A 19,769-nucleotide genomic window follows, 5' to 3' on the forward strand; every position below is an offset into this window, starting at 1 on the left:
TTATTTTGGTAGCCTTGGAATTGTTCTAAATTGGTTGAAGAGTTGCACAACCCTTTTTGACTTTTTGGCTGTCAGCATTTAGGGTTCTCCTATTGCTTGTTCATGAGTGTTAGATCTCATATCTGAAAAGTTTCTGACAATAGGTTTGATAATATCTTTATTCCCCAAATTGTTGGTTGAGAGGCAGATGAGATGCTTTTGTGCCTTATACAATCCTTGAGATACTATGTGTAGAGATCCCAAAAGTCTTGGTCCATTTTTGGGTTCTTTATACAAATAGCACTGCCAGGGAAATTGTAGTAGTGCGCAAGAATAGCAAGTGGTGGTAATGCTGATAATTCTTTTTGCTTTTCTGAATTCTTAGGATTTTTTGTGAGTTTTTCTTGTGGCTATGTTGTCGGTGGCATTGCTTATGTTTCCACAATAATTTAAGTTATTTTTTTCAGTGAATGGTTATTAAACATTATAGTTTTGACAGAATGTTATAATTTCAGTTGCATTTTCCATCAACTTTTCAACAACTGAAAGGTTTAACTTGCCTGTTATGCATTTACATATCTTGTATAGTTCATAACAGTTCCTCACTATAGAATAGTTACAAAAATATAAAGTTTTGCAGTAAGTGATTGTTAATTATAAGAATTGTAATGAATTATTAGACAAGCTGTAAGTCTGGTAAGCCTGGCTAAAGGTTTGACGATTCATATACAGCCTAGTAAACATTTGTTTCGTGACCCGTTCATAGCCACATTATTGTGATAATATACATTAGTGTCACAAAGTGAGATCAGCTGTAAATTTTATAGGTTTTAAGTTAGGGTTAGGTTTGTTGGCAGAAGGAAATCTTGGGTACATGAAGTTTGGAATCTCTGGAGTGATGATCACTGCAGTATAAGATCTCATGATTTTATCTCCAGTGTCAGTAACAAAGTTGTTTTAATGCAGATGCCCAAGTTGATTTGCCAAGATATTAAGCTGTCAGTCACACACATTCCTGCTAAAAGGTATGTTTTGGGTAACATTGCCAACTGTCAAGAAATGATAGGTCCCTACTTTTTTTTTTTTTCTTTCTTTCTTTTTTTAGGGAAGTGAGCTTATGGGGAACTAGTTGTCAACCTCTTTGCCACACAGATACACAAAGTTCCCAGTATTTTCTTCTTTGTAGCAGACTTTATGCTACCTAAGAAGACTGCTTCCAACATTCTCAGGAAATCGAGATATATTTGTCTTCCCTCCCATTAGTTTGATTTGCTGAAAGTTCAACCTATATTTTGTCACACTTGGTCTCAAATTGACTCTTGATTTGTTGAAAGATGAACCTAGTTTCTGTCACTTTGGGTCTCAAGATGACCATAGTAGTTCCTACTTTTCTTGCTTAGTCTCACATTTTGAGGTATCCTAGACTACTGTAGTAGAGAGTGGACCATCTTCTCTAATCGGTGTTGTAGAAGTTTTCTCTCCAGTTTATTACTGTGCAGCTATTTGCTAACTAAAGATCTCTTAGTCCAGACAAACTTCTCTTTGTCCCAGCATTGAAGCGTTTTGCTGTTCGTCAAACCACTTCTTCCAACTAAAGGACGTGGACCTCTATTCAAGTCCATGTTCGTAGAATCTTTTAACAATTTTTGTGTGATTTTTTGCTTTGGCTTCAGTAGTGGGATGTGACATGCCCTTCATAATCTAACTTTAGTACTCTACTGTTGAGCAGTTGGGAGAAGGATAAGATTGAGACCTCACTCTTTAGACTTTCTTTGCCAGCCTTGGGATTGTTCTAAATTGGTTGACAAGTTGCACAGCCTTTTTGGCTGTTGGTATTCAGGATGATTCTTGTACAGTGAACCCCCCGTATTCACGGGGGATGCGTCCCACACACACACACACCCCCGAATAGGTCAAATCCGCGAATGCTTAAAACCCCTCTAAAAACACTTAGAACTGGCCATTTTGATAGCTTAAACCAAGAAAAACCCTGTAAAAATGCTTTTACCTGAGTATTTAAAAGTTTTATCACAAAAAGTGCATTTATTCATGAAAAATATATGAAAATACAGTAATTAGTGAATATTTCTCAGTGAAAAATACCGCAAATGGGTGAATTTTCTGCGAATGATGGCTAGATATGTTCCACAGAGAAACCCGCGAACCGTGAGAACGCGAATACGGGGGCTTTACTGTATTGCTTGTTCGTGAGTGCTAGATCTCTGAACCTGAAATTTTCTGATGATAGATTTGAAAATTTCTTGGTTCCCCAAATTTTTTGCTGAGAGGCAGGTGAGATGCTGTTATGAGTAGTGCAATTTTTGTTTCACTTTGTGATGAGATCCCAAACAATGAGGCCAATTTTGGTTCTTTATTTGAGTATTATTGGCAGGCCAATGGTGTTAGTTTGCAAGAATACCTTTTTTCTGTTTGACGAGGTGATCACTTGTCAGCTTATTTTGTGAGAAATTTACTGGTTCATTTAGAGCCAAGAAAGATTTTATGTCATTTGTATTTTTATGACTGGATAGTCTTGAATACTGTGCAGATTTTCTGATTCTCTTATTTTATTCTGTTTCAGACTGGTCCAAAAGTAAAGTGCAACAAGAATGATGATGAGGACCTCCATATGTATGTGCGTGACCTGGATAAAAACTCTACTTCCTGTGCAAAAAGAAAACTTTCCAGTTTCCTAGCTACAGGCGCTGCCAAGGTAAGTCAATCACATTACTATGAATTTTTCCAAGTAAAATAGTAATTGACTAGTACTTTGATTCTAATGATCTTTAATCTTGTAAGGGGAAGAGCTTTTGTTTGACATGACTTCTTCTCCTTTATTATTTGGTTGTCCTTGAAGTCATATGTTTATTGTCTTGTTTCGTGTCAGGAGTTGGCTGATACTGAAATGGCAGGTGAGAGAGTTGCTGACAGTGTCAAAAGAAGGAGGACAAATATTACAGAAGGAGAGAAGCCACATGAATCTAATAGTAACTTGAGAAGAGATGGAACTGAAGGATGCACTCAAGAGTCTTCAGACAACAAGGATGATTGTAAGAACTATCCCAAACTACTCCCTGATGAGAATATGAACAAAGTGTGTGGAGATAGTTTCTTATCAATTCCAGGTTCTTCAGAGATCTGTAAGATGTCTCACCCATTGACCAAAAAGGTACTGTAAATGAATGTTCGTCATAACTTGTGAAACCTTGTGATTTTTGTACTTTTAATTTGCAAAATAAACAAGGCTGTTGAATTTCTTAGAATAGACCTGTCTGATTGAGTCATTTCAACTTATCCAGATCATTCGAGAATTTGCTGATGCTGGAGGATATAACATGGTAATGCTCCTAATGTCTTTTTTCTGAAATCTTAGGCATATTTTGTGAGTTTGTGTTGGAACTTCATGTTGTGGGTGGGTATTGTTGTTTACGTTTCTACATTAAATCTTTTAAATTTCAAGTTTATTCTGTCAACGGTTATTAAACTTTATATATTTCATGGATTTACATGGTACAGTTTGTTATAATTTGTAATTGCGTTTCCCATCAATTTTTCAACTTGAAAGATTTAATTCAGATGTTGCACATTTACGTTTTATGTACTGTTCATAAAATTTCCTCGGTGTAGAGTACTTACAAAAATATAATATACTACAGTAATTGGTTGTTGATTATAAGGTAAAGCAATGAATTACTGTATTAGACAAACCTAAACTTGATAAGCCTGTCTAAATGTTTTAGGATTCACATTTAGCCTAGGAAACATTTGTTTCCTGCCCATTTGTAGCTACATTGTTGTGATGTACATTATAGTGTTACAAAGTTAGATAAGTCATAAGTTGTATAGGTTGTAAGTCAGCAACTATCTGTATCTCTGGCTTAGGTTTATTGGCAGAGAACAACAGTGACATACATCAAGTTTGGAATATGCACTTATGATAGCTGCAACGTATGATGGTACCTCCGCTGTGTCACCAGCAAAGTTGTTTTAGTGCAGATGGCCCAAATAAAGTTGCTAAAATGTTAAGCTATCAGCCACAGACATTCCTGTTAAAAGGAATGTTTTAAGAGGCATTTTCAGTTGCCAGGGACAGATATATCCCTAACCTTTTTGCTTGGGAAGTGAACTTTTGGCAAACTAGTGTTCAACCTCTTTCTTCACATTTGTACAAATACAGTAAAGAAAGTTCCCGGTGTTTTGTTCTTTGTAGCAAGACCTTATGCTACCTAAGAATACTGCTTACTACATTCTCATGGGCACCAAGATATCTTTGCCTTTTCTCCCGTCTCGAAATGACCCTTGATATGTTGAAAGATGAACCTAGTTTCTGTCACTCTGGGTCTCAAGATGAACTTAGTAGGTGGTGCTGCCTTTCTCTCTTAGCCTCACATTATGAGGTAGCCGTGACTGCTGTAAAAGAGAGTGGACCATTGTCTCCAATATGTGTTGTAGAAGGTTTCTCTCCAGTTTATGCTACTGTGCAGCAGTTTGCTAACTAATGATCTAGTCTGGGCAAGCTTCTCCTAGCCCCAACATTGTAACCTATTTCTCTTGTAAACCACTTATGCCAACTAAAGGGCGTGGACCCATCTTCATGTGCATGCTCGTAGAATCTTTTAACAATTTTGCACTCTAGTTTACTTTGGCTTCATTAGAGATATGTAACATGGTCTTCATAGCCTAAGTCTAGTCCTGTTGAGCCGTTGGGAGAGTCTTGAGATTGAAACCTCACCCTTGATAATTATGGTAGCCTTGGAATTGTTCTAAATTGGTTGAAGAGTTGCACTTCCTTTTTTGACTTTTTGGCCCTCAGTCTTTAGGGTTCAATTGCTTGTTCATGAGTGTTAGATCTCATAACTGAAAAGATTATGACAATAGAGTTGAAAATTTCTTTGTTCCCCAGATTGTTAGTTGTGAGGCAGATGAGATGCTTTTATGCCCAATGCAATTCTTGAGGCACTGTTGAGATCCCAAAACTCTCAGGCCATTTTTGGGTTCTTTGTGCAAATAGCACTGGCAGGCAAATTGTGGTATTGTGCAAGAATAGCAAATGGTGGTAGTGCTCATAATTTTTTTTTTTTTTTTTCTTCTGAATTCTTAGGATTTTTGTGTCTTGTGACTTCATGTTGTCGGTGGCGTTGCTTATGTTTCCACATCAAGTCATTTAAGTTTTTAGTTTTTGCAGTGAATGTTTATTAAACTTTATAGTTTGACATAGTACTGTATATGTTATAATTTTAATTGCATTTTCCATGAGTTTTTTAACCACTGAAAGGTTTAACATACCTGTTGCAGATTTTCATATCTCATATTATTCATAACAATTCCTCACTGTAAAGTAGTTACAAAAATATAAAGTACTGCAGTAAGTGGTTGTTAATTATAAGAAATAGCGATGAATTATTATATAAGCTGTAAGTTTGGTAAGCCTGGCAAAATGTGTGAGGATTCATATGTAGCCTAGTAAACATTTGTCTCTTTTCCTTAGTGCAGATTCCCAAGTTGTTTTGCCCAGATGATAAGCTGTCAACCACAGACATTCCTGCTAAAAGGAATGTTTTGGGAAACATTTCTGTCAAGGAGAGAGAAGTCACTACTATTTTTTTTTTTTTTTGGGGAGTTTTTGAGAAACTAGTGTTCAACCTCATTGCCACTCAATTATACACGTATAGAAAGTTCCCAGTATTATCTTCTTTGTAGCAGACCTTATGCTACCTAACAAGAGTGCTTCCAGCATTCTCAGGAAAACAAGATATATTTGCCTTCACCCCTGTCATTTTGATTTGCTGAAAGATCAACCTAGGTTGTGTTACTCTGGGTCTCAAGATGACCATAGTAGTTCCTACTTTTCTTGCTTAGTCTCACATTTTGAGGTATCCTAGACTACTCTAATAGAGAGTGGACCATCTTCTCTAATCGGTATTTTAGAAGGTTTCTCTCCAGTTTATGCTCCTTTGCAGGAGTTTGTTAATTAATGAACTCCTAGGCTAGGCAAGCTTCTCTTTGTCCCAGAATTGAAGCGTTTTTCTCATCAAACCACTTCTTCCAATTAAAGGATGTGGACCTCTCTTTATGTCCATGTTCATAGAATCTTCTAACAATGTTGTGCTCTTGTTTGCTTTGGCTTCAGGAGTGCGATGCGACATGCCCTTCATAGTGTAACTGTAGTACTGTACTGCTGAGCTGGTGGGAGAGGCTTGAGATTGAGACCTCACCCTTGAGACTTTCTTTGCTAGCCTTGGGATTGTTCTAAATTGGTTGACAAGTTGCACAGCCTTTTTTATGTTTTTGGCTGTCAGTATTCAGGATTCTTCTATTGCTTTTTCATGAGTGCTAGATCTCTGAACCTTAAAGTTTCTGATGATAGATTTGAAATTTTATTGGTTTCCCAAATTGTTTTTTGAGAGGCAGATGTGATGTTTTTATGAGTATTGCAATTTTTGTTTCACTTTGTGATGAAATCCCAAAAAATGAGGCCAGTTTTGGTTCCTTATGAGTATCATTGGCAGGCCAGTGGTGGTAGTTTGCGAGAATACCTTTCTTTCTGGTTTCACAAGACGTGTCAGTTTATTTTGTGAGAAATTTACTGGTTCATTTAGAGCCAAGGAATATTTTATGTCATTTGTATTTTTATGACTGGATAGTCTTGAATACAGATTTTCTGATTCTCGTATTTTATTGTGTGTAAGACTGGTCCAAAAGTAATAAACTGCTTTCTTTCTCCTCTAAGAAAGCTATGATGGAATTGAAGATGGGCTCTTAGTGAAGAGAGAGCAGGCTTTGCCCAATCTCCCTCTCATACAATGAAGAGGAAATGTCACTCTTAAGTTACAGGGGAAGCTCCCTCTCTGGGAGTCGCTGCCTCCTCCCAAGGGGACTTTTCCAGCCACATTGACTCTTCCCGTTGGTCAGCCTTCGTTCCAGCTAAAGTCTTATCTTCTGCAGAATTAGACCATCTAATTAAGAAAATCTTGAAGGTTTTCAAAGTTTCTTAGTTTTTTGGATTGGACAAAAGGAGCACTTGCTAAGAAGATAGAGGACTTTAAGGGCTTGGACAAACTCTTCACTGCAGATTTTTTCAGTGTTCTTTTGTGTGCTGACAAACCTATTAAGAACGGCTCTTCAGAACTTGTGACTCTTTACGTATTCGAAGTTCTTAAGGAGAGAACTTTGGTGCTCCTCCACTACCTGAGGAGTCACATCTACACAGAGACGCACCTTGTTGTTCCATTGGATTCTTCCCACCTCATCACCCAGTCGATCATGGAAGAGATAACTTCTCACCTAAAGAATAAATCCACCCAACATCTTGCACAATCATCTAAACGCCCCAAGAGCTTCTCCTCTTTGTCTTTATCCCCTAAAGGAGGGCTACTGCATCCTGTTCTTTGAGAATCCTCTTTTAGTGCCACCTCCCATCACCTTGATGGCCTACTTAAGAGACTTTAGAAACATTTGGCCCTTTTGAAGGAGGTATCCTCTCTCCTTTTAAAGAGAGCTGTAGTAGAAGTCGAGAACATTCACTCCCAGTGCTTCTAGAATCGTTTGTTTGTAGTTCCCAAGGCGTCAGGGTTGGAGACGAAACCTGGACGTAAGCGCCCTCAATATCTTCATCAGGAAGATGAAGTTCAAGATGGAGACGAACCAGTCAGTCACGGCCTCCATTCCCCTGGCCGATTGGATGATCATCCTAGATGTGCAAGATGCATACTTTCATATCCTGTCTATCCAATTTCCAGTAAGTATCTCAGGTTCTTTTTCCAAGGAAAAGTCTTCCAGTTTCAGTCCGTCTGCTTCGGCCTCTCCACGTCCCCACAAGTTTTCTACAGAGTTCTCTCCCATCTCACCAAATGGCTTCGTCTAATTAGCATAAACATTAGCCTTAACCTGGACGACTGGCTTCTCCGTTCCCCTTCGAAGAAGTGCATGAAGGACCTTCAGACAACTCTACGACTTTTTCAAGATCTCAGAATTAAAAATTTCCAGAAATCCCATTTAGCCCTTGCACAGGAGAATCTTTATTTGGAGGTGATTCTCAACTCTCATACTTTTCAGGTTTTTCTATCCCCCAAGACAATTGCAAGCTGCCTCAAAACCATTCACAGTTTCCTCCCCGTCATCATGTCTGGCCTGTTTCTCCATGATCCTTCTAGGGGCTCTGTCGTCTATCAAGACTTTTGTCAAGTTGGGCAGATTGCGCACCAGAGTTTTCCAATTCTACCTCAAAGCCAACTGAGACAGGAGAACTTAACCTGACTGTCGTCTTTCCCATCACTCAGGAGATAAAATTTGACCTCCAGTGGTGGCTGTCCAAAGGAAGACTTTCCCCGGGAAAATCTCTGTCTTCTGCACCCTTACCTAGACTTCTACAGATGCTTCGGATCAAGGCTGTGGAGCCCTTCTAGGCAGTCAAGAAGTTTCCGGGACGTGGTCCCTGGAGGAAATCAATCTTCATATCCACGTAAAAGAACTGAAGATCATTCATCTAGGTCTCCATCATTTTGCAACTTCAATTCGCAGCAAGACAATGGTTGTTCATGCGGACAACACCACCGCTGTGTCATACACAGTCGACCCTCATTAAGCTGGACCTCATTAATCCAGACATCGGATAAGACGGACACCGAAGAGGGTCAGCTGATCTAAAATATGTAATGTTTCACCATGATTTAAGATAGTGTTCTTCCGCCCGATGCGTACCGTTTTCCATGTTATTTACCAAGGGTAATTTTTTTTATTTTTTTTTTTTTTTGTATATATATATATATATATATATATATATATATATATATATATATATATATATATATATATATATATATATTATATATATATAGGCAGTATATATTAGGCAGTCCCTAGTTATCGGCAGGGGTTCTGTTCTAAGGTTGTGATGAAAATGAAATCACTGAAATCACTGATTTTTTTTTTTTTTTTTTGCGATTTTCGGAGCTTAACAGCACCAGTTTTCAGTTATCGACGCTTCTGTTAGGTATGGATTGGTGGCAGTACCCAATTATCGGTGCTGATAAGCGGAAATCGTTGATTTTCAGTGCCAAAAATTGCAGATTTTCGTTGCAAGACAGGCCCCGTAAAACCAGATCACCATTAGCCAAGTCTGTCGTTAACCAGGGACTGCCTGTATACTGTTCTGTATTTATACTGTACTGAACTGAAATGCTTTTAACTTGTGACCAATTTAACTTGCACATGATATGTTCCGTCATTAAGAAACACTATTGTCTGGAATGGTAGGAAGTATCGTAGCCAATCACTGAGCATTAACAGTTTTACCTATCTGCTGCCCGACTGGTAGGTACAGTACGATGCTTTTTATGTATTTTAGGAAAGAAAGTACATGACAAAGGTAAACTTTGTGAAGACAAAAGCTGAGTTACTGAACAATACTTGTGTTTACATGGCAAATGACATGAGAGAGAGAGAGAGATAAAATTGCCAGTTCCCTCAATGCAGCATAGTTCTGTTTATGTGGCAAGTAACAGAGAGAGAGAGAGAGAGAGAAAATTGCGTGTTCCCTCAATGCAGCATAATTCTATCCTCGAGAGATTAAAGAGAACAATTTTGTTTTATTGGTATGGGAAGGCAGCTTTAGTAAATACCTTCTGAGGCAATATATATATATATATATATATATATATATATATATATATATATATATATATATATATATATATATATATATATATATATATATGTATTATATATATGTATATATATATATATATATATATATATATTATATATATATGTATATATATATATATATATATATATATTTATATATATATATTTATATATATATATGTATATATATATATATATATATATATATATATATATATATATATATATATATATATATATATATATATATATATATATATATATATATATATATATATATATATATATATATATATATATATATATATATATATATATATATATATATATATATATATATGATTTTATTATATTATATATATATAATATATATATATATATATATATATGGGGTTATATAATTAATATATATACAACAATATTTTGAAAATACGTAATATATTTTAAATTTATATATGATATATATATATATAGGCAACATATATATAACCATATATATATATATATATATATATATATATTGGCCCGAGAGGCTGGAATAGGTACATTAATTCAATGAGCTGACCACACTAGCCCTCGTTATGTCGGAAGTTAAAATAGGTCAGTGTTCGTTTGCAATTTTTGTGCGTTTGTAAATACAGGTAGTATATATGGCGATAACTTGTCTTATGATAATTCGAGTTTACGATGGAGTTAGCAATTAATATATACGACAATATTTAGAAAATATTTTTAAATTTATATACAAGCAACATACACTACAATTATATAGAATCAGGCAGCAAGAAAGACCAACTTACAATAGACCAACTTCTTTTTCTCCATCTCTTTATTCCATCTTCTAGTTAAAAAAGTAAGAGAATAATAAAACCATTGTTAATAACCTTATCCTCTTGCGAAAATGCGTACAGCCATAAACAACTGAACGAGACTCTGTTGTTTTGCTAATAACCGAATCGGATAACAACTGTTTTGCTTGTATTTCAACCATATACGGTTAAACAATTATCGTAGTTATGTTAAAAATGACGTTAGTACTGATATGTTTTTACACTATATATCCGCTTTGGAGAAAAGATCGGCAAGGAAATATACTGCTGCAGTAAAATTAAGCTGCAAGTTGTAGCTGACGCTGAGAAATGATTGAAAAAAAGCTGCTAATGACTATAAATTATTGTACATTGGCAACATGGATGAAACTCGACCGCAAATAAAATTGGAAAGTATTTTAATCAAAACTACTGGACATGAAAGAACACATATTACTGCTGTTTTCACGCCGATAAAAGAATGAGTGGTATGATGATGAAATCAAGAGAAAATTTAACGGAATCTTGATTTTTTGTTTACACAAAACAAAGGGCCAACGTCATCTACTAACGAAAAAATGGCTAAAATAATTTCACAACGAGACATATTTAAGTTATATTTCGACATAAAAACACTTCGGATAACGAAAAAACACATATTCTTTATAAATAAAGTATCTAGAGATTCATTTACGTTTATTTTGAAGCAAGAAATGAATTTCTGAACCGAGTTAAATGCATTAGAAATAAAGACCGTGATCGATTGAAACCAAAACATTTGATCGCTATGATCGGAATTTATAATGCAAAAGCAATATAAGAATATTTACGATTGGATACAGTGTAGTAAAGCATAACATTTTAAAAGATCCATGGAAAAGATGCACATTCGTTATTTTGATGTTTGTATAATACCGCGGTGTTATGTGAAAATAGAATACAGTATAATGTAGGCTAGGCTACTTTTATGATATACGAAAACAGGCCAGGCCTTGTTTGTTATTCAATTTCTCTTAATACGGGTTATCATGTCAGTCTGCATTGAACCTGCAGAATTAGTGACACTATTAATTACTATACCATATGTATAAAGAACAAACTGTGTAGTGTAGGCTAGGCTACCATATATGTATAGATGGTCTCTGATTACCCTAGTGTAGGCTAGGCCATATTCTGAGTTACGATTTTTTCAACAAAGATGGGTTTTTGGAACCTAATTTATCTAAGTAGGGGAATTGGTATATATATATATATATATATATATATATATATATATATATATATAATATAATATATATATATATATATATATATATATTGCTTTGAAGAATCTCTGAACCAAACAATTGCACTCAAAGTAAGAAGGAATTCATTGTATTTTTATGTAACCAGTAAAATACACTTTTAAAACTACATTTTGTATTAAAACAATATATATAAATATATATATATATATAACTTATATATATAAATGTATATGTATGTATGTATATATTTATGTATTTTAATGTATATATATATATATATTTATATATATTTATATATATATACTAAATGACAATTTTATATATATATATTATATATAATATTATATATATATATATTTTGAAGAATAAACCAAACAATTTATACTCAAAGTAAGAAGGAATTCATTGTATTCTTTATGTAACCAGTAAAATACATACACTATTTAAAACTACGTTTTGTATTCAAAACACGCACTTATGTCATCGTCAGCTTCTCTGAGCAAAAGTTCTTTCTCAGACAGAATACAGGTAAAATCTGATTGAGCTTCTCTGAGCAAAAGTTCTTTCTCAGACAGAATACAGGTAAAATCTGATTGGCTGACTGGTTGCCATGGAGATCTGCTAGCCAATTTATGGGCATATGTCATGACAGCTCTAAGTTCGAACGTTGCCATGATCGTGATTATTTGACTGCTGATGGCAAAAATCCCATTATTTTGCTATGTACACGTATTTCTTCATGAAAACACGTATTCAACAATAATAACTTTATTATAGTGGTATGAAAAATCCCACTACAGTCTGTTGTGGTGATGCCTCATCACTTGTGAATCATATTCCCGGACCGTCCTCAGATTTACGACTGCAAACTGATGACGATGTTAGTAACAATAAAGAACAACCCTCTCTAAGATCGATATGATGAAGTGTATTTTATAGTCTTATCGTTAAAATTCACAAGTTGAATTAGTCATTTCGATCCTGTATGTGTCTACGTTTACGGAATGGTTTTTTGTTGAAAACAAAATGTATTAGTGAATTTATGGTGTTGTCCCACTATTTTATTACTATAGATATAGTAATAATAAACTATAATGAATAAATAACTAAAATAAAAAGACATAAAAAAGGAAAAAAAAATTTATTTTTCATTTTGGAGAGACCACTTCATTTTGCTTAACAATTATGCATTTATGTCTCTGCCTAGTCATCTAAATATGCGGCTGAATTCTATAATTTTTATCATGTTTTATTCTTGATTTTTCATCTTTTACCATGAGCTTTAATTCAAATGTTTCTACATTGGTTTATTATCCATACACTATAACAATAATGAAATATAGTATATTTATTTATGTATAGATATAGTTCCAGACCAGTTTTTAAGACAGACCCCTGGCGTGCAATTAGTCTATCTTAACCCTTTCATATCTGTAAGTTATCACATCACCACATGAGCCCCAGTGTGTCTTCGACAGTTTTCAAAAAATAATTATTTATGAAAATTCAGCAAAAATAGAAATTTTATGCCAACAACGTTCATTTTGCTGTTTTTTTCTAAATGTTTATATTTTATGGTGGAATAGTCAGAATAAGAGTCCCAGCCCTCTAAATACGAAAAATGTGAGTTATTTAATGAAAAAAAATTCTTTACTTATTTTTATATTTTCGTTTGTAACCCAAAACTATGAAAGTCAGACGAATGAATTATTTTTTATGAGAAAGCCAATAAAATTCCCTAAATATTGATATATAAAGCAATGGAAAACGAATAAGTCCAGTTGGTGAAAAAATTGATAGAAAAGAGGGTGAGAAACAGAGCGCTCTGTATGCCTATGGTGAGAATTATCGCTAGAAAATATTTTTTTGAAGAACCCTATCTCAGTTATTTTTCATAGAAATTACTTTGTAAATATACAAAAAGTAGAGGAAAAGTTGAAGAATAAAGGGAAAGTCAATTAAAAATGGCTTTGTATGGTAACGCCAACAGTTTCATTTTGACGTTATAAATTGATCGAAAAAAAAAAAAGTAAAATCTTACCATTGTCAACATTATTGTTCGTAGCTCAAAACTATAACAGTTAGGCTGAATTAATTATTTTTATGAGAAAGCCAAGAAAATTCTCTAATTATCGACATATAAAACAATGAAAAACGATTAAGTCCAGTTGGTGAAAAATTGGTAGAAAAGTGGGTAAGAAACAGACTGCTGATGGCATACGGTGAGAATTATCGCTAGACATTTTTTTTTTTTTTTGAAGAGCCCTAGCTCGGATTTTTTCATAGAAATTACTTTGTAAATATACAAAAATGTAGAGGAAAGGTTGAGGAATAAAGTGAGAGTCAAGAAAAATGGCTTTGGTAACAGTAACAGTTTCATTTTGACGTTATGCCTCATCGAAAAAAAAAAAAAATGTTACTGTTGTCAACATTATCGTTCGTAGCTCAAAAGCTATAACAGTTAGGTGAATGAATTATTTTTATGAGAAAGCCAACAAAATTCTCTAAATATATGATATATGATAATGAAAAATGAGATTCAGAGCCCTGCCTAAAATCCAGACGTCTCTTATGTGATGCACTAACGCGTTTTTTGTTTTACCTGAAACTTTGCGAAAGCATGTTGGAAACTGTTTTTGATTGAACAAATGTATGTAAACAGAATATTTACCCAACCTTACGCATGGTCTCTGACAGAAATGTTGCCAGGCCTACTGGGTAGATCAGCTGATGTCATTGTGAGAATTTTAATAAATGGATTAAAAAATGACATAAGAGGAAAAAAATTTATAGAAAATAGAGGATTTGAAACAGAGTGTTTCCAATAATGTAATCATTACATTTTATAAAAAAAAAATGTAAGATACGTAGAGAGAAACGTGGGTAGGATCAGCTGATTTCATTGTGAGAAATTTACTATGCCAGGGATTTTATGCGCAATTAGGGACTCTTGCCATGAGATGCCTGAGTTAACGGTCCAAGGTATGCTTTATTGGAAACCAACTGTCCAAAAATAAAAAAATTTACCCCTATTTAAAAATGTATTTAAATTTTACGTAAAATTACGTCAGTCAGAAAAGACCAGGGGTTAGATGCATAATATTACGTTAATTGGACAGGAAAGGGTTAACGAGGGTCGACTGTATGAAGAAACAAGGAGGCACTCGTTCTTTTTCCCTCTGTCTGGCTGCAAAGGACCTAGTGTGGGCGCACCAGAATCAAGTGACGCTAGTCACTTGTTTCATTCGGGAAAATTAAACTCCCTTGCAGACAAGTTGAGCCGTCTGAAACAGGTCCTCTCTACTGAGTCGATCCTGGCTCATAGGATGTGTCGATCTTTGGAGATCTTGGGGCAAACTGTCCATAGACCTGTTTGCTACATCAAGAAACAATCGCCTTCCTCTCTTCTACTCTCCAGCCCCAGATCCTCTGGTGTGTGCGACAGACACCATGCTGTTACTCTGGTCAGGTCTGGACCTTTACGTCTTCCCACTCTTCAGTTTGGTGAGGGAAGTCCTCAACAAGTTTGTGTCACACTGCAACACTTCTATGATTCTCATAGTGCTGTTCTGGCTCATGAAGGAGTTGTTCCCGTATCGTCTACATCTTCTGGTAGACTTCCCAAGACTGCTTCCCCAAAGACTGTGGCTACTCAAGCAACCTCAGTTCAGGAGATACCATCTAGGGTTGTCCACTTGTTCTGACAGCCATCAGACTGTCAGGAAACTTGTTGGAGGGAAATGTTTTTCAAGAGCAGCTGTGGAAGCTGTTGCAAAGTCTACCAGTCAAAGTGGACAGTGTTTCATCAGTGGTGCAACAGACATCACATTTCTTCATCTGAGACATCTTTAACCCAGATTGCAGACTTTCTCCTTTACCCGAGTACCTGAGTACCTCTAGAAGTCTTTAATTGTCCACCATCAAAGGATACCGAGCGATGCTCTCCTCAGTGTTTAAACACAGAGGTGTGGATCTTTCTTCTAACCAAGATATAAATGACCTCATTAAGTCTTTCGACACTTCCAAGCAGAAGTCTGATTTAGTGTCTTAGAACTTGGATGTTGTCCTTAAGTGGCTTATGAGCCCCTCTTTCAAGCCACTCAGTTCCTCTTCCCTCAAGAACTTCATGCAAAAGACCCTCTTTTTAGTAGCCATGGCTACAGCCATATGTGTTAGTGAGCTGCACATGATCGACAAGAGGGTAGGCTTCTCCCAAGGAGATGCAGTGTGCTCTTTCACCTTAGGCTTCTTGGCCAAGAATGAGGAACCTAGGCCTTGGCCTCATTCCATACATATTAAGAATTTAATGGATATTGTGGACCTGGATGAAGAAGAGAGGGTTGTTTGCCCAGTCAGAACCCTGAGGTACTACCTGTTTAGGACCGAGAAGAGCAGAGGACCTGCCAGCAACCTCTGGTGTTTTGTCAAGAATCCTTCTCATTCCCTATCAAAGAATGCCATTTTGTTCTTCATTAGGGACCTGATCTCCATAAGCGCATTCCCAGATGCAGGAAGACTTTTCCGTTGTTTAAAGTTGAAGCTCATGAAGTTAGAGCATTGGCTACCTCTCTTGCCTTCAAGCACAATTTATCCTTCTTGTCTGTTGTTCAGTCAACCTTTTGGAGGTGCAAGTCGATCTTCGCATCTCATTATTTGAAAGAAGCGGAGACAGTTTTTGAAAATTGCTGGACTTTTAGCAGTAGCTGGCATGGTGTTGGGGAAGAAGCATAGGAGAGATCCTGTCTCTCTTCTGTCTTCCCTTAATGTAGGGTGTAGAGTTTTTGGGTAGCGTGCGGGTACTTTGTACCTGGAATACCCACTAGTTCTTTGGATGGGCAGTGGTTTGTTGTGTCAGGACGGGTGACAATGAATTTTGGTTGTTGATTTGTGGTACTGCGCCCAGGGCAAGGGCAACTTTTTTCCTGCAAACGTTTTGTCAGCGATCAGGCACGTCCTCTGTTGCAAGACTTCTGCTGATTTAGAGGTGACTCAAGGGTCCTTGCCGTGCCACTGCAGGTTAAGATGAGCAACAACCAGAGGCAGTATTCTCCTGCTGTAGCTCTCTTACTAGGTAAGAAGCGACAATATTGTTTCAATGCTAGCCATTCTTTTCTAGTTCAAGTCGTTACTCCTTCAGTATTTTTTTAATAGATCAGTCCATTCATTCCATCCCCTTTGCAATTTGGGGTTCAGATAAGTAATTAGAGTACTTGATAAGTACTTGTATAAAAATTACATTTTTATAATAAAATTAAGTTTTATATATATACTTAGCAAGTAATTACTAAATTAGAGACCTAGCTCCTCCCCTTTTTTCATGGACTGCAGCAACAAAATAGAATGATGCCACTGGCAATTAGTTGCTCCTACACCCCCGTTGCAGCGGACAGGACCTGTCACTCCCCCTTTGCAACGGACTCGTCACCACAAATTTTGAACAAGGATGCTGTGCGAGCATAATTGTTAGCTGAGTAATTATTTGGTATTTATATATAAAACTATTTTATTATAAAACTTATATTTTAACCTTGACTGGATGGGAATCATCATATGAGTATCTGTAACAGGTTTGAGTGATGGATGTGATAACTTATATGAGTATTAATATTATGCACCAATCAGTTTAGATTAATGTATTAGGAAAGATGTTCATAGCACTTTGGTGGTCCATAAATGACTTACAGCAACTATAATAGCTCAGACAGGAGAGAGACTGATCAGTATGCCTTAAGATTGAGAGGTTAATGTACTGCCTCCCTGAAGTTCCAGGATGTCCTTTTATTTGTTTGCCCCTAGATATACCCAGAGATTGCTGTTGGTTTTAGTTCTTATCTTTTATGATAGTGCATTAGCTATAATTGTAATTTTGCAAATAAAATGTCTTGTAAAAGAGGCCCCACACATGGTTGTAAATAGTCACTTTCAACTTCCCATAGAAGGTAGGGAAAACTACTTAGATTTTTTTATTTTGTACACCATGTGCATTTGCATATCTTCCTCTTCACTGATGTGTTCTTTCCTTAAATTGGCCAACCTTAGAGTTTGCCTGGTCTGGGGGTGTACATGATATACATTTAGCCTGTCCCTTAAGGTTTAATGTTAATTAAATTAAAAATCGTTACTTTTGGAGTTGTTTTTCACATAAATATTTCCGGATACATTAGTAAATGAATACTGTTTGTTGTGAAAAATAAACAAAATCTCGTCTTTCCAATTATTTAATTTAGGTAAACAATTGCAGTACAAGTCCAATAGTCTGGACCAACAAGTGCTCCTTAATGTCCTTCCTGTAAAGTAGGTTTCATCGTAAATTGTTGACCATGAAGTGAATAACAAGTCAAGACTCCATAACGATTAACATAGGTCAGAGCACATGATTATTATATACAGTAATTCAGTATTGTACTTGTATGACTGGATTTTCTTGAAGACAGTCTCTCTCCAATGAATTTTACATTTTACCATGTAAAATAGAATTTTCACTGAACCTTAAATTCTTGATTTTGAAGTGAATGATAAGTCAAGACTCTGTAAGTACGGGATTGAGTGACATGTTTATTGGTGGTTCCTTACTGAATGAATGTACAGAATCTTTGAAGATGTTATTGGCCTGTGTGAACCGCAAAGTAGCATCTACACACAGACAGAGCAAAACATAGGTAATGTTTTGGACATCTGCGTTTGTCGGCAGACAGATGGTGATTGTGAGAGACATAATAAACGTACAGTGGTAAAACATGTATCGATGGAAAGGCCAGGAAACACTACATATGGCCAATTGCATGAGGTTCGAGACAGATTAATAAATACAGTGCAGTAGCATAATATATGTGAAAAATGGTGAGACGTTTGGCGTCTTCACAAACAAACATACATACAGTTTGATACAGAAGATTTGGTGGAACATAAAACATAATGAGTACATGATTAGAATGCTTGCATGGCAATGCAGGTAGTTGTGATTGTACATATATCAAGACAACAATGGTTAGGGAGAAACAGACGGAAATATTGTATGGTAGAAGTTCCGTTCCTTGAGAGAAAACGGGGTGTTCTTGTTCCCTCTTTGTCTGGGTCCCTCCGAAGATATGACGCACGAACGCACACATTCGTGCTTGAAAGAGACCGCCATCGGTGCAATGGATGGGTCTGTACAACTCCATAACAACTAACATAGATCAGAGCACATGCATATTAATATATACAGTTTTTACAGTATTATTCTTGTATGACTGGATTATCTTGAAGACATTTGATTCTGTTTCAGGCTGCTCACAAAGCAATCAACTTCAACATGAGTGATGGTGAGGATCTTTGTGTGGATGAACCATCAGTGAAGGTAAGTCCTTAAATTGTTGAATTTGACATGAATAATAAGACTCCATAACTAACATAGATCAGAGCACATGCATATTATTATATACAATAATTACAGTATTGTACTTATATGACTGGATTATCTTGAAGACAGATTTTCATTTGATTCTGTTTCAGGCTGCTCACAAAGCAATCAACTTCAACATGAGTGATGGTGAGGATCTTTGTGTGGATGAACCATCAGTGAAGGTAAGTCTCTCTCTCTCTCTCTCTCTCTCTCTCTCTCTCTCTCTCTCTCTCTCTCTCTCTCTCTCTCTCTCTCTCTCTCTCTCTCTCTCTCTCTCTCTCTCTCTATCAGATATTACAATGAATTTTACCATTTAAAATAGTTTTTTCACTTATCTTTAATTGTTGCCTATGAAGTGAATGACAAGTCAAGACTCCATAACAACTAACATAGATCAGAGCACATACACATTATAAACAGTAATTACAGTATTGTACTTGTATGACTGGAGTTTCTTGACAGATTCTCATTCGATTATGTTGCAGGCTGCTCACAATGCAATCAACTCTAACATGAGTTATGATGGTCTTTGTGTGGATGAACTATCAGTGAAGGTAAGTCTCTCTCTCTCTCTCTCTCTCTCTCTCTCTCTCTCTCTCTCTCTCTTCTCTCTCTAATCTTGTAGAATGTAACCTTTGATCAGATATTACAATGAATTTTACCATGCAAAATAGTTTTTTCACTTATCATACATCTTGTAAGGGG

The 19,769-nt window shown here is 35.8% G+C and overlaps 1 protein-coding gene across 1 annotated transcript in view; it reads left to right on the forward strand.

Annotated features, from left to right (window-relative positions):
* LOC136844153 (uro-adherence factor A-like) overlaps positions 1-19,769 on the forward strand; it is a 137,946-nt gene that overhangs the window by 86,360 nt on the left and 31,817 nt on the right. The window contains exons 10-14 of the mRNA XM_067113166.1: positions 2,561-2,692; positions 2,867-3,148; positions 18,948-19,019; positions 19,175-19,246; positions 19,550-19,618. Of these exons, the coding sequence (XP_066969267.1) occupies positions 2,561-2,692; positions 2,867-3,148; positions 18,948-19,019; positions 19,175-19,246; positions 19,550-19,618 (627 nt within the window). The remainder of the gene's footprint in view (positions 1-2,560; positions 2,693-2,866; positions 3,149-18,947; positions 19,020-19,174; positions 19,247-19,549; positions 19,619-19,769) is intronic.

The sequence above is a fragment of the Macrobrachium rosenbergii genome, chromosome 12, assembly GCF_040412425.1.
Source record: "Macrobrachium rosenbergii isolate ZJJX-2024 chromosome 12, ASM4041242v1, whole genome shotgun sequence".
NCBI lineage: Eukaryota > Metazoa > Arthropoda > Malacostraca > Decapoda > Palaemonidae > Macrobrachium > Macrobrachium rosenbergii.